A 14,723-nucleotide genomic window follows, 5' to 3' on the forward strand; every position below is an offset into this window, starting at 1 on the left:
CTGGGACAAAGCCTGTATTAAGCAGAGAACACAATGTTAAGCAAATGCACACTACCACTTAGTTACAAGAAAGACAAGCTCTAATCACAGCCTAGGTCTGGCTGCAAACTATTTTGTAAGAGTTAAAAAATCCCATCCAAAACAAAAGATGCAAAACATGTTCAAGTACATGTTTCTATTTCAAATGCTGCCCAGAGCACTGGAGACAAGAGCACTCAGTCTTGGCACACCCGCAGTGCACTTCTTCCCATAAGAATCATGTGGCCAAACACGGCAAGTACACCTTTAGCCCCAGCAGACTGGAGGCAGAGATAGGAGGATTACTGAGAGTTCAAGACCACCCTGAGACTACATACTGAATTCCAGATCAGCCTGGGCTAAAGGAAGACCCTACCTCGAAAAATTTTTTAAAAAAAAATTTTTTTTATATTTTGAATTATGTTATATCCATCACTGTTCCATTCTCTGCCCTAACTTTCCCTTTTCCCACACCTGGACATCAAGGATATAAATAGAAGAATGTGGATCTCTGAACCTTTAAATTGTCCACAGGGTATGGTGGCACACATGTTTAATCGCAGCAATTGAAAACATACATAAGGAGCTGAAAGCCAGGAGTGGTGGCTCATGCCTTTAGTCCCAGCACTTGGGAGACAGAGGTAGAGGACCACCATGAGTTTGAGGCCACCCTAAGGCTACATAGTGAATTCCAGGTCAGCCTGGGCTAGAGTGAGACCCTACCTCAAAAAACCAAAAGAGAAAATAATAATAATAATAGGCTGGAGGGATGGGCCAGCTGTTAAGACATTTGTCTGCAAAGCTTAATGACCAGGGTTCAAGTCCCCAGTACCCACACAAAGCAGGTACACCAAGTGGCATATGCATCTGTAGTTCATTTGCAGTAGCTAGAGGCCCTGTTGTGTCCATTCCTTCATAATCTCTCTCGTTGCAAATAAAAATAGTAAGAGGCAGAGAGGGAGGGAGGAAGGAAGGGGGGAGGGGAAAACGGAAGGAAGGAAAGGGACCTGAGATGACAGAGTTCAATACCCTGACCAAAGCCCAGAAGCAGCTCAATACCCACCATCAAAGAAACAGGCGTAAGGGTGGAATCCTATAATCCTGCCACCTGGGAGGTGGAGGATCAGGAATTCAAGACCAACCTAAGCCACATGAAACCAGTATCAAAAGAAAGGGGGGAAAAAAGCCAGACAGGTGTGGTGGCATGCCCCTTTTATCCCAGCACTTGGGAGATAGAGGTAGAAGGATCACAGTGATTGTGAGGCCACCCTGAAGACTACATAGTGAATTCCAGGTAAACCTGGACTAGAATGAGACCCTACGGGGGCGGGCGCAGGGGGGATGTCTTAAATAACTTTAGCTGGGAACTGGTCTAACATGAATTTGTGTACTTTACACCTTATTGCCTTGTTCTGTTTTGCTTGTCGAGGCAGGGTTTCCCTCTAGCCCAGGCTGACTTGAAATTCACTACGTAATCTCATGCTAGCCTAGAACTCACTGTGATCCTCTTACTGCAGCCTCCCAAGTGTTGGGATTAAAGACGTGTGCCACCAGGATATGCCAAGCCTTTGCTTCTATTTCAAGAGTTGAAAGAGGTACAAAATGTTCTTAAATCAAAGGTTCTACATAGTGAATTCCAGGTCAGCCTGAGCCAGAGTGAGACCCTACCTCGAAAAAAAAAAAAAAAATTCAAAGGTCGTTCATGACAACAGGAGGATGTGAAGGTCGCAAACCAACATGAAGGATGAGCACCTGTTTTAATGGCTCTTTTTTAGCATGCTAACTTTTTGAAATTTCCCCTTCCTTCCTATGTGCCACTATACCAAAGACGACAACAACCAATGCAACCCTGTTAAGACTTGTTGAGAGCCGGGCGTAGTGGGGCACGCCTTTAATCCCAGCACTCAAGAAGCAGAGGGTAGGAGGATTGCTGTGAGTTTGAGTTCAGCCTGGGCTAGAGGGAGATCCTACCTCAAAAAAGCTTAAAGGGTGGGGGCGGCACTGGAGAGATGGCTTAGCAGTTAAGTGCTCGCCTGTGAAGCCTAAGGTCCTCGGTGCAAGGCTCGATTGCCCAGGACCCACATAAGCCAGTTGTACAAGGTGGAGCATGTATCTGGAGTTTGTTTGCAGTGGCTTGAGGCCCTGGTGTACCCATTCTCATATTCATTGTCCCTCCCTCCCTTCTTCCCTCTCTCCCTCTTTTTCCCTCAGTTGCTCTCAAATTTAAAAAACAAAGGGGGGGTGGGGGATTTGTTGAACTTGGGCTGGGAAAGATTTGCTGGAGTCCTACTACCAGCTATCTGCAGGAAACTGAGGTCAGATGATGGTCTTCTTGATGCCATAATCACCAATGTTGTCCTTTAGCACCAGTACCTGGGAGGTTACCTGCAAGCCGGTTTATCCACCAGCAGCTGGACAGTGGCTGGAGAAGATCTGGCCTCAGAAGGGTCGACCCACACCTTCACCAACCCCCAGCACAGTGGGATAAGTTTCAGTTGCTTAAGCCTCTGTTTGCATGCTTTGTTACTGCAGCCCCAGGCAACACAAAGACCAAAACACTGCTTTCTGGGCTCTAAGCCCAGTCTTCTGACAAAGACAGCTTGCAGGACTGGCCTGGGGCCTCCGCATCCCTCTTTCCATGTTACCTCCAAGGCAGCTCTGGTAATCTGATCCAGCACAACATGAAGATGACAGAAACATTTTATTCTAGATAAACTTTAAATAAAATAAACCACCTTATAAAACAAAGACCCAGGGCCATTCCTTCACAGTTTATTGTTGAACAAGCAGCGCCTCGAGCTCGGGACCACTGTGCTCCTCCTCGCTCAGCAGCTCCTCACACTCCTCGCTGAACTCCTCCGTGTCCCCGAGACTGGCTTCCTCCTCGCTGGAGATGAGGTCCAGGTCCTCACTGAGAAGTCCGCCCTGGCCCCAGCTACATCCTTCACTTGGCTCATCGTCACTAAATAGGTCCAATTCCTCACTGGATATCACATCCAAAACCTCACTGTGTGTGTCACTCAGGGCGTCTTCTACTGACTCCTCACAACTGGGCTGGTCTAGTTCTTCACTAGGCTCCAAGTCCTCACTGGCCACTTCCTCGAATCCTGGGGAGTAAAATGACTGACTCACTACATTAAAATTATGGCTCAGAAAAATCGCACTATTTTACCCCCATAAATTATCCCTCCTCCCAAAAGTTGACTTCCCAGCGTTTTCAAAGTGGCATATCCAGTCAATATGCTGACAGCTTCCTGTCCCAAGGATTGTGACTTTATGGGGAGACAGCATGTAGTGAAGGGAATGAACCTCTACCGACAGTGTCAACAGTAGTTGGGACTTTCCAATGAGAGAATGCACACAAAAATGTCATGTTTTAGGCCCGGCATGGTGGCTCATGCCTTTAATTCCAGCACTTGGGAGGCAGAGGTAGGAGGATCACCAATAGTTCAAGGTCTCTCTGAGACTACATAGTGAATCCTAGGTCAGCCTGGGCTAGGGTAAGACCCAACTTCGAAAAACAAAACAAAACAAAAAGTCATGTTTTACCCACACCAATTCTCTAGCAGATGTTTCCTGCCGTGACTAATGTGACCAAAGGCCTGTTGGGTTATCCTCTATCTTATACCACCAGGACAGAAATATTGGTGTCCTGTATAGATAAAACGAAGAGATCCTAACTCCAAATTAATACACACTTGGTGTTTCCAATCACTATTTAAACAAGGGCTCCAGAGTCTGGGTAGACATTTCTATATGTTAGCTCCCCTCAAACCTCCCAGGTTATACCCTCCATTTCAGAGCTACCTCTCCAAACTGCCTTCCTTGAAAAACTACTGCAACCAAGGATAAAGGCTGGCTCAACTCCTAACATACTACCCTGCTCCCCAGTTCTTTGCTTCTGAGGTCCACCCTATCATTAGGGAGAGGGATCCAGAAATTCACAAAGGACTCTGTATTTTGAGCACATTGTAGCTGGAAAATATCTCACAACAGGGCACATGCCTGTAATCCCAGCAAACATGCTAAGGTGGAGTATCCACAGAGTACTAGGACAGCCTAGCTATACAGGGTTAGGGTTAGAAAGGGGAAGGAAAAAAAACTAACTTAAAATACAACTCTTCTCAAACTCGGGACCATCCTGCAACAACCCCCCAAGTTGCTGGGTTACATAAATAATGTTGCAAAGCATGGATATTGGAACTGGGTTGTGCAAAGGCTCTGGACATTGCTAGTGTTCATGAAGTCCCCAGCTAATGGCATGCCCGCTCTACACTGCACATACCGCCAGCAGGCTGCACCGTCACCTCATACACGTAGTAGCCATGAAGTAGCTTCTTTTCCTGTGCATGAATCTTTACCGCCTGAAAATGGAATTCCCCTAGAAGACCTATAAGAATGGATCGAAGAAGTTATCACTGCCATACTCATAATGGCAGTGTGGGAATGCCTACTGTTCGAATCCGAGCAGCCACACTTTAGTGAGCCACGTGTACCCTTGGACTACAGAGAAAAACTTATGCACCTTGACTATTGAGCCATTTTCCTGGCCCAGCATGTGCAAATCTAATTATGAATTCCTTGTAGAACTTCCTTAGAATTGCCCAAGTAATGTCATGTCCAATAATAACTCAGCACTGGACTAAAGAGATGGCTCAGCCTATACATCCAAAGGACCCAGGTTCAATTCTCCAGGTAGACTAGATGCACAAGACAGCACATGCAACTGGAGTTCATTTGCAGTGGCTGATGGTCCTGGCATGCCTATTTCCTCCTTACCTCTTTCACTATAAGATATATAAATAAAATGTTTTTAAAAATAAATAACTGCAAACTAGGAAGCTATTTAAAAAAACACTACCTATAATTCATTTACTGTATGAATTACACCCAGATAGTGCTAAACAAGGAACCTGTGACTTTATGCATCCTAAGCAAGCATACTATCCCCCTGCTATTAAATTTTTATAAGTCTCAAGTGAAATAAGAGTCTCAAAAAAAAAAAAAAAAGATAAGTCTCATGTCATTAGAATGGTCTCCTGCCTTCATATCCCAAAATGCTAGGGCTACAGATCTTATTTTTCCTCTTGTTTTTTGGAGAGAGTGAGGGGAGAGGTTTCACTGTGTAACCCAGTGTATTCTCCAACTGGTGATCCTTCTGCCTCAGAATCCAAAGTGCTGGAATTACCATCACATAAGACTGAAAAGGGAATTTTTATTTTTTTTTAAGTATTTTTTTTTTAACTTGATTTTATTAGAGACAGGGAGGGAGAGAGAGAGACAGAGAGAGAATGGGCATACTAGGGCCTCTAGCCTCTGCAAACAAACTCCAGATGCATGGGCTGCCATGTGCATCTGGCTTAAGTGGGACCTGGAGAATCGAACCTGGGTCCTTACACTTTGTAGGCAAGTGCCTTAACCTATGGCCATTTCTCCAGCCCTGAAAAGTGAATTTTTAAACCATGGATGGTTAAGACATTTTTAAGATGGCATACTCATAACAGTACTTGCCACGCAAACTTAAGGAACTGAAGTTCTACCCATGAAAAAGCTGGGCAGTGAATGTCTGTAATCCCAGTACCAGGGAGATAAAGAGCTGGCTGAACAACTAGTCAAGCCTCATCATCAGTTAAGCTCCAGGCTCAGTGCAATATTCCTTTCTCAAAACTAAGGTGAAGGAAGGAAACCGAGCATGGTGGTACACGCCTTTAATCCCAGCACTTGGGAGGCAGAGGTAGGAGGATCGCTGTGAGTTCAAGGCCACCCTGAGACTCCATAGTAAATTCTAGTTCAGGTCAGCCTGAGCTAGAGTGAAACCCTACCTCGGTGGGGGAAAAAAAGGCGAAGGGCTGTGAAGAGAGCTCAGCAGTTAAAGGCAATTACTACCGAAGTCTGCCATCACAGGTGCTCACACAAACCCAGATACACAAAGTGGCACACACATCTGGAGTTCATTTGCAGTGGCAAGAGATCCTGGCATGCCCATTCTCTCTCACTCTCCCACCCCTTCCCATCATTGTGCTTACAAAAATATAAATCCGGCTAGAGAGAAGGCTTAGCAGGTTAAGGTGCTTACCTGCAAAGCCAAAGGATCCAGGTTTGCTTCCCCAGGACCCACGTAAATTAGATGTACAAGGTGGCATATTCATGTCTGGAGTTCGTATGCAGTGGCTAGAGGCCCTGGTGTGCCCATTCTCTCTCTGTCTCTCTATCTCTCTCAAATAAATAAACAATAAATCTTTAAACAATTAATTTTTAATAAATAAGGCAGGGGCTGGAAAAAGGCTCAGCAATTAAAAAGGCACTTGTGAAAGTGTCAGGGGGGAGGGAGGGAATTACCATGGGATTTTTTTTTATAATCATGGAAAATGTTAATAAAAATTTAAAAATTTAAATAAATAAATAAAAAGGCACTTGCAGCTGGGTGTGGTGCCACCCACCTTTAATCCCAGCACTTAGGAGGCAGAGGTAGGAGAATTGCCATGAATTTCAGGTCAGCCTGGACCACAGACAGACCTTAACCTCGAAAAACCAAAAACAGCACTTGCAGAAAAAAGTTTAGGCAACACCTGAATGAAAAGTGTTTACAAAAAAAAGAGCCTAGCCTTTACATTTTTGTATGAAGATGTGAACTTCATAACTTTGTAAAGCAAAATAAAGTACTAATACTTTTATTTTTTAAAAAAAAAAAAGGCACTTGGCTGGCTAAGCCTGGTGCCTGAGGGGTTTGATTCCCCAGTACTCACATATAAGCCAGATGTACAAAGTGGCCCATGCATCTGGAACTCATTTGTAGTGGCAGAAGACCCTGTTGCATCCATACTATTCCTTGCTGTTTGCCTCTTTCAGTCTCAAACACATAAAGACTAAATATTGAATTCCAGGTCTGCCTTGTTCAGAGCAAGATGCTATCTTGAAAAAAACAAAATTAATAATAATAATAATAATAATAATAGTGTGATGCCCATTCTCTATTTGCCTCTCTCTCAAAAAACCAAAAATTTTTAAAAAGGACTGAAAAGATGGCTTAGCAGTTAAGGAGGGGGAAAGGGGAAGAGGAAAGGGGGGGTAGAGGGGAGGAGGGGGAGGGGAAGGGAGGGGAGTGGAGGGGGGTGGAGGGGAGGGGAGGGGAAGAGAAGAGATCAAGTCAGGTGTGGTCACACACACCTTTAATTCTAGCACTCGGGAGGCTGAGGTAGGATTGTTGTGAGTTCAAGGCCACACTGAGATGACACAGTGAATTCCAGGTCAGCCTGGACTACAGAGATAGACTCTACCTCGAAAAACTGATCAGGAACTCAGGATGTTGTCTCAAGGTGGCCTTGAATTCCCAGCACTCTTCCTACCTCTGCCTGTGCTGGGATTAAAGGTGTGCAGACCCACTTCCAGACCCATTGTTTTTCTTTAGAATTGTATTTCCTCTGGAGGGATTCCTTAGTGGTTAAGGCACTTGTCTGCAAAGCCAAAGGACCCAAGTTCAATTCCCAAGGACCCACATAAGCCAGTTGCACAAGGTGGCACATGTATCTGGAATTCATTTGCAGTGGTTGGGGGCCCTGGCGTGCTATTCTGTCTCAAATAAATAAAAATAATTAAAAGGAATTACATTTCCTATTGAGAAGGTTCAAGAAATTAAAGGTGGTGGGCTAAAGATAGCTAGGCAGTTAAGGTGCTTGCCTTACAGCCTAAGGATCCAGGTATGATTCCCCAGCACCCACATAAGCCAGATATGCAAGGTGGCACAAGTGTCTGGAGTTCATTTGCAGTGGCTAGAGGCCCTGGCATGCCATGTTTATTCTCCCCTCTCTCAAAATAAATGTTTTTTAAAAAAATTTTTTAAATGCCAGGCATAGTGGCACACACCTTTAATCCCAGCACCTGGGAGGCAGAGGTAGGAGATTTCCGTTGAGTTCGAGGCCTCCCTGAGACTACGTAGTGAATTCAAGGTCAGCCTGGGCTCAGGTGAAAGCCTTTCTTGAAAAAAAAAATTTTTTTAATTAGAGTTGAGTGTGATTCATTTCTTGTCATATTACATATTCCTCATCTGAACAAAAATGGCTGAGATTGTACATTTCTCCCTGCCATAATCTCATTCATACTACTTGTAATGACCTCACAATGTTGGTGGTAACGATTTTAATAAAGGAATATGGTCTCATCCTCTCCCTCCAAACAAATTCCTCCCATTTTGTTCCTATTATGAATATGCTCCTTCCTTCTCTCAGAAGGAAGGCTCCAAGTCAGGCCACACCATGAAAAAAATTAAGGAAAATCTCTGGTCCTACCCTTCTCTACCATGAGATCAACTGTGCCATCACACTACATGAGACTCAAGTCCAAACAAATCCAGGGATGACACACAGCTGCTCTGCTTGTTTCCCCTTGTTATTATTGGTATATATGACTGCTTGTCTTTTTCCTCAGGGAGGTAGGGGTTCACTGGTGATGCTCAAGTCTCTCCAAGCAATGAACAGACAATGCAGATAGGAGGTGTTTTCCCTTGACTCACAAAACAAAGCAGTTAACATCATGCTCTCCACCTGACCTCCCAGGTCACCCAAGCTCACCAAACAGGGTCTCTCGGCAAGCAATGAGTAAGTCCTAGTGACAGCTAAAGGATGACATGGTACGCTGCCTGTGCATGTGCAAGAGAGAGCATCCTAGTCAGTCACCAGGACTGAGTGGCAAGAGGTAAGGAAACCCATTTCCCACAATTCAAAACTGCTAGCCCAGCACAGTCTGCTTCAGTACAATCTAACTTCTGCTGCCCTGCATGCTACAGCAGCGTCCTTCCTCTCTCTCCAGTAACTATGAGCTCAACTGTCTGCACAATATTATGAAGCCTAGGTGCTGTGAACAACATGTATGATGTTTAGTGAACCTGACACAAAGACACCATGGCAAATTCACAAAGACACTAGTTTCAAGAGTGAGGTTAAGAGTAGCTCACTTTCGGAGATAAACTTAGTTGAATCCTCAGTACAAAAAAAATAAAAATAAAAAAATATGCAGGAGAGCAGAGTTTGGGAAGCAAAGGAAAGAAGAGTATTTTCAGGACCAGATTTCCCACATGCAGTCTTGACCAAAAGGCAAACGCCACGTTAAATAAGAACATATACAATGAGGGGGGATACATTAAGTTCTTTACAACCTTGGAGCTGGGATGAGATGGCTCAAGAGTTGAAAGTGGCTGCTTGCGAAGACTGTTGACTGTTGGCCAAGGCTCAATTCCCCAGGGGCACAAATATCTGTCAGTAACAGCCCCTAGCATGTATATGCACATATGTATATACAAATACATACAAGTAGATGAATACTTTAAAATCTTTACAATTGTAAGTATTAACTGTTTAAGTCACAAATTCAAAATAAGACAGCAGAAAACATTTGGGAGCCCCACTTGCTTAAACATAAAGGCTAGTAAAGATACCCATAAGATTAACTTACCAAGGAAGTCAAATGAAAATGGGTCCCTTCCACCAAAAAATTCCCTGAAGACATCTTCTGGGTTCCGGAATGTGAAGCCAAACTCAAAAGGACTGTCAAAATGACTTCCACCTACACAAATAAAGCATCGCTTTTTAGTTTATGAATTCTGGTGTTTTCAGGCAATTATGTGCTTGTACGCATTATGATCTAGAGATCTCGTGTCTCGTGTATCTGGGATTCTCTGAAATACAAATGTGCCTGATTAGATTCAAATTATCCTTGCCTACAGCTGACCACGTAAGTGCACAGACCTCACGGTTGCTAACCCTTCAACAGGGATCCATGCCTACCTACATTCCTACTTCTCAATACTCCATGTGTGTGATTAGCATCTTGCTGGCTTTGCATTACTTGTTATGCGGGCTTATGAAAGGCAAGACTATTCAAACAACTTTCCCACAGCCCACAGGTGAACACAGCAAGAATTCTGAAGCCGGTATAAAGCAGCCCATTTGCTGAGATCCATGGGGGTGTTTTACAATGGTACGGTATGCTCTTTAGAAACATTTCACCCAGTATTAGTTACAGTAAGTACTTTAGCAACACTTTCTAACCTAACAGAAAACTGTCACTTCACCTCTCTCTTTTTTAAGGCAGGATCTCACTCTGTAAGCAGGCAGCACTTGAACTAAATGCTCCTGCCTCTCCCAGAGCATCTCCCAAGAACTGAGGTCAAGAGTACCTATCAAGCTGTGCCTGAATTTACAATCAGGTTAACTTGACACAAAAGATTCAGTAATTCATAAGCCATGTAAGATCAAATTTAGATACTCGTCAAGACTTTCTGTCTCCCAAGAGCAAATTCATTACATACCTCCTCCACCACCACCATTTAATCCTTCTTTGCCGTATTTGTCATAGATGTCTCGTTTTTTAGCTTCAAGTTTGAGGGGGGAAAAAACAATCATTAGAAAGAACTTTCTTTCAAATTCTCAAAATTCAGTATTGATCAAGTTTTTATATGAACTTCCAATTTTTCACATACTTAAAAAAACATATTTATTTATTTGAGAGAGAGGCAGATATATAGAGAGTGGATATACCAGGGCATCCAACCACTATAACCAAACTCAAGACATATGTGGCCCTTGTGCATCTGGCTTAACATGGGTCCTGGGGAAATCGAGCTGGGGCCCTTTGGCTTTGTAGACAAACGCCTTAACTGCTAAGCCATCTCTCCAGCTCTAGGATACTTTTTTAAAGAAGGGACAGATAAGAAACCCTATGGACTTCACTTCTGAAAAACAACTTGGAAAATTTTCCTTTAAGTACTATGAGGTTAACAATATTAAAGTATTTATTCTAGGGCTGGAGAGAAGGCTTAGCAGTTAAGGCGCTTGCCTGCAAAGCCAAAGAACCAGCGTAAGGCAGATACAAAAGGTAGTGCATGCATCTGGAGTTCATCTGCAGTAACTACAGGCTTCCTGGAGCACCCGTGTTCCCGTTTTTCTCTGTCTCTCAAGTAAGTTTAATTAAATTTAAAAAATATATATTCTAGGAATTGAAGAGATGGCAAAGCAGCTAGGGCACTTGCCTGCAATGATCCCCTGGTACACATGTTAAAGCCAAATGGACAGTGGCGTGTGCATATGGAGTTCGTCTGCAGTGGCTGGAGGCCCTAACATGCCTGCTTTCTCTATCTCACTCTGCTTCCAAATACATTACACAAAAATTTTAAAAAACTAAAAATATTTATCACACTGCCCATTTCACTGGAGTCAAAACCCATACACACATTAAAATCACCTAACTAAATACAAAACTCTTCCACTCTAGAAGTGAACCTTCTTGCTACTAATTCTGGGGAAGAATAAACTCTGTGCACTGGATAGGGTGGAAAGCAGATGTGCAAACACAGAAGCAGTCAGCCCTACAACCACAGCCCCAGAACCAGATCTGGGAACAAGTAGCAACAGCTGCAGACCCTGACAGCCTCAGTGCAGCTCTGCAGGACAGGACAGAGTGTCACTGGTACAAACAACACCTCCTGATTGCCAAGAATCTCACATTCTGCCAAAAAGAGAAGGCTGGAAACAATGGATTTTGGATGCCAAGAAGACTTTTTAAGAAAATATCATCCATCTCTGAACACTAACTTTAGCAGGGTAAAAGGCTGTCTGAAAGTGCACTAAGGGAGGGGAAAAATAAAACCTCTCCCTAAGAGACTCTTCATAGTACTCCAAGGTGTTCCTTTGGTCAGAAATGAAGCTTCCATCTGTGCTCCATCTAACAGTGATAGAGCATGAAATCTGCCAATGACACAGGTTCGTGAGGCCCAGTCTCCCATACCAGCACAGATCTAAGTCCCACGAAGAGCACAAGACCTTACTGAACATTTTCAAAAGGATTTCCATCAGGTTTTGTATGTTCCCACTAAATTTAAATGGAATGGGGGTGGAGGGAGGAGACTGCTCAATGTTTAAAAGCACTTGCTGCAAAAGACTTATGGCAGGGGCTCAGAAACCCAAACCCACATAAAGCCAGATTCCAGTAGCAAACCCATGGGCAGTTACTCTAGCATTTAATGTAAGAAGGCAGGACTGATGACCTGAGACTGCTCTCTGACCTTCACATGCACATCCACACACAGAGACACTTGTCATGGGGCTATGTTTAAGAGCCCTGACCAAGAGCCAGGTGTGGGGGCTCACTCGGGAGGCAGAGGTAGGAGGATCACAGGGAGTTCAAGGCCACCCTGAGAATACAGAAGGAATTCCAGGTCAGCCTGAGCTAGAGTGAGACCCTATCTGGGGGGAGGGGGAGAGCCCTGACCAAACAAGAGCAAAGAAATCGAAAACTCCAGGGCCGTCCTTATGTGCTAGCTACTTACTGTTAAGGCTGAGTGAGGTTTACACTGGGTTCCTTCTAAAAACAGTATTTTTAAAAATAGTGACCTATTTATTATTACCTGACCACATGAGGTACACTTGGAGCTTGTGCCAACTTCCTGTGGTCAGTGAATCAGAAACTGTTCTGAATGCCTGTGCCCTGACTCATGCTAGGTCTCTGGGCACTGCAGCCCAGGACATTAGCAGTACTTTTCCAGTATCTGGCATTGTTCCCAGCTAGGCCCTACAAAATCTTGCTCTCAACACACTGGCTATCTGAGATCTGACTCTTCAAGGCATCATGAAGTCCAGCCAATAGACCTTTCAGAGATAATCTAATGCCTCTGCCCTAAACCCAGCAAGAGATTAACACACAAATGAAGTGTAAATCAGGCTATTTCCTTCTTTCCTCAAAATGGAGAGAAGTCTTAAGGGGGGGAAGGGGGCTCACATCTTTAATCCTTGCATTCAGGAGGCAGAGGTAGGAGAATCACCATTCAAGGCCAGTCTATAGAGTGAATTCTAGGTCAGTCTACACTCAGACCATAAAGCAAAAAAGAGTTGTAGCCAGGCAAGGTGGTATACATCTTTAAGCCCAGTGCTGGAGGAGGGGTGGGGGTAGGGGCTAAGGTAGGACCTTGTAAAGAGTAGGGGAGTCCTATCAAGTAGTCAACCTCACTAATAAAGTCCTGTTCTGGAAATGCAGTAAGAGGCCAGGACAATCAGAACTTAATACAGCAGATCAACATAGCACCACAACCACATACAGTGATCAAACAGTCCTGATTCCTGCAATCAAGGAAGAATATCAGGTACTATTATGACTGCCTAACTCAACAGCACTCATGGTTGCATGCATCAAGTCCAACAGCCACAAAAATAAAGGCTGAGAACCACTATCCAAGACAACCCCCCTGCGCACGCGCGCAAACCCAGCTGGGAACAAAACAAGCCCTAGGTGCTTGCACTACAGGAGCCTCAGAACCATACTGCCCTCTACCCCAGTTCTGACTCACTCACACAGAGCCCTTTCCAAGTGCACCATTACTTACCATCTGATAGCACCTCATAGGCCTCGGCTACTTGTTTGAACTTTCTCTCTGCTTCTTCTTTATTCTCAGGATTTTTATCTGGGTGCCACTTTAGTGCCAGTTTCCGATACCTAGGAAAAAAAGCCAAGAGTACTGATCACATCCAAAAGTCCAAGAATCAAATAGATTTGACAACTAGCAGTAAGTAAGAAGATGATGGGGTCAGAGCTATCCAGGGGTAAAACTATTACAAGTTTTAGCTGCTATAAAGCTTCCTTTTTTTTTTTTTTGTTTTGTTTTTGTTTTTCAAGGTAGGGTCTCACTCCAGATCAGGCTGACCTAGAATTCATTATGTAGTCTCAGGGTGGCCTTGAACTCAGGGTGATCCCCCTACCTCTTCCTCCCAAGTGTTGGGATTAAAGGCATGTACCACCACACCCAGCCCTATTTTCCAAGCACATACTATTCAAAAGAAAAGAGTGAAGCCGGGCGTGGTGGCGCACACCTTTAATCCCAGCACTCAGGAGGCAGAGGCAGGAGATTGCTGTGAGACTCTACATAGTGAATTCCAGGTCAGCCTGGGCTAGAGTGAGACCCTACCTCGAAAGAAAAGAGTGAAGCTGGGAATGACTCAACTGCTTACTTGCAGAGCCTACTTACAAGCTTGAGTTTAATTCCCAAGCCATTCACATAAAGTCAGACACAAAATGTGGCAAAATCGAGCCGGGCGTGGTGGCGCACGCCTTTAATCCCAGCACTCGGGAGGCAAAGGTAGGAGGATTGCCATGAGTTCAAGGCCACCCTGAGATGACAGAGTTAATTCCAGGTCAGCCTGGACCAGAGTGAGACCCTACCTCGAAAAACCAAAAATAAATAAATAAATAAAATAAATTAAAAATAAAAGTGGCAAAATCATCTGCCATTTGTATGTCATGATTAAAAGGCCCTGACATATTTTATACACAAAAAGTTAACAAATGATCTTTAAAAACAGAAATGTTGAAAATTAAAGTTAAAGTAAGCTGGGCATGGTGGGACATGCCCTTAATCTCTGCACAGGCAGAGGTAGGAGGATCACTGAGTTCAAGGCCAGCCTGGGGCTACATACTGAGTTCAAGGTCAGCTGTGGCTAGAGTGAGACTCTACCAAAGGGGAAAAAAACCAAAAATAGTAAAGTGTCGGGATACAAGAGTTCGCAACAAGGACTGTGATAAAAAACAGCAAGGGGTGGTAGTGCACACCTTTAATCATAGCACTGGGGGGACTGAGGTAGGAGAGCACTATGACTTCAAGGATGGCCTGGGATTCAGAGTGAGTTTCAAGTCAGCCTAGGGTAGAGTGAGACCCTGCCTCAAAA

The 14,723-nt window shown here is 44.2% G+C and overlaps 1 protein-coding gene across 3 annotated transcripts in view; it reads right to left on the reverse strand.

The window, feature by feature from the left end:
• Dnajb6 (DnaJ heat shock protein family (Hsp40) member B6) overlaps positions 1-14,723 on the reverse strand; it is a 58,447-nt gene that overhangs the window by 26,026 nt on the left and 17,698 nt on the right. For all 3 annotated transcript variants that reach the window (XM_045160172.1, XM_045160171.1, XM_045160173.1), the window contains exons 3-5: positions 13,388-13,497; positions 10,322-10,384; positions 9,466-9,576 (exon numbers count right to left, since the gene is read on the reverse strand). In XM_045160172.1, coding sequence (XP_045016107.1) covers positions 9,466-9,576; positions 10,322-10,384; positions 13,388-13,497 — 284 coding nt within the window. The remainder of the gene's footprint in view (positions 1-9,465; positions 9,577-10,321; positions 10,385-13,387; positions 13,498-14,723) is intronic.

This window comes from Jaculus jaculus, chromosome 10, assembly GCF_020740685.1.
Source record: "Jaculus jaculus isolate mJacJac1 chromosome 10, mJacJac1.mat.Y.cur, whole genome shotgun sequence".
NCBI classification, from domain to species: Eukaryota; Metazoa; Chordata; class Mammalia; order Rodentia; family Dipodidae; genus Jaculus; species Jaculus jaculus.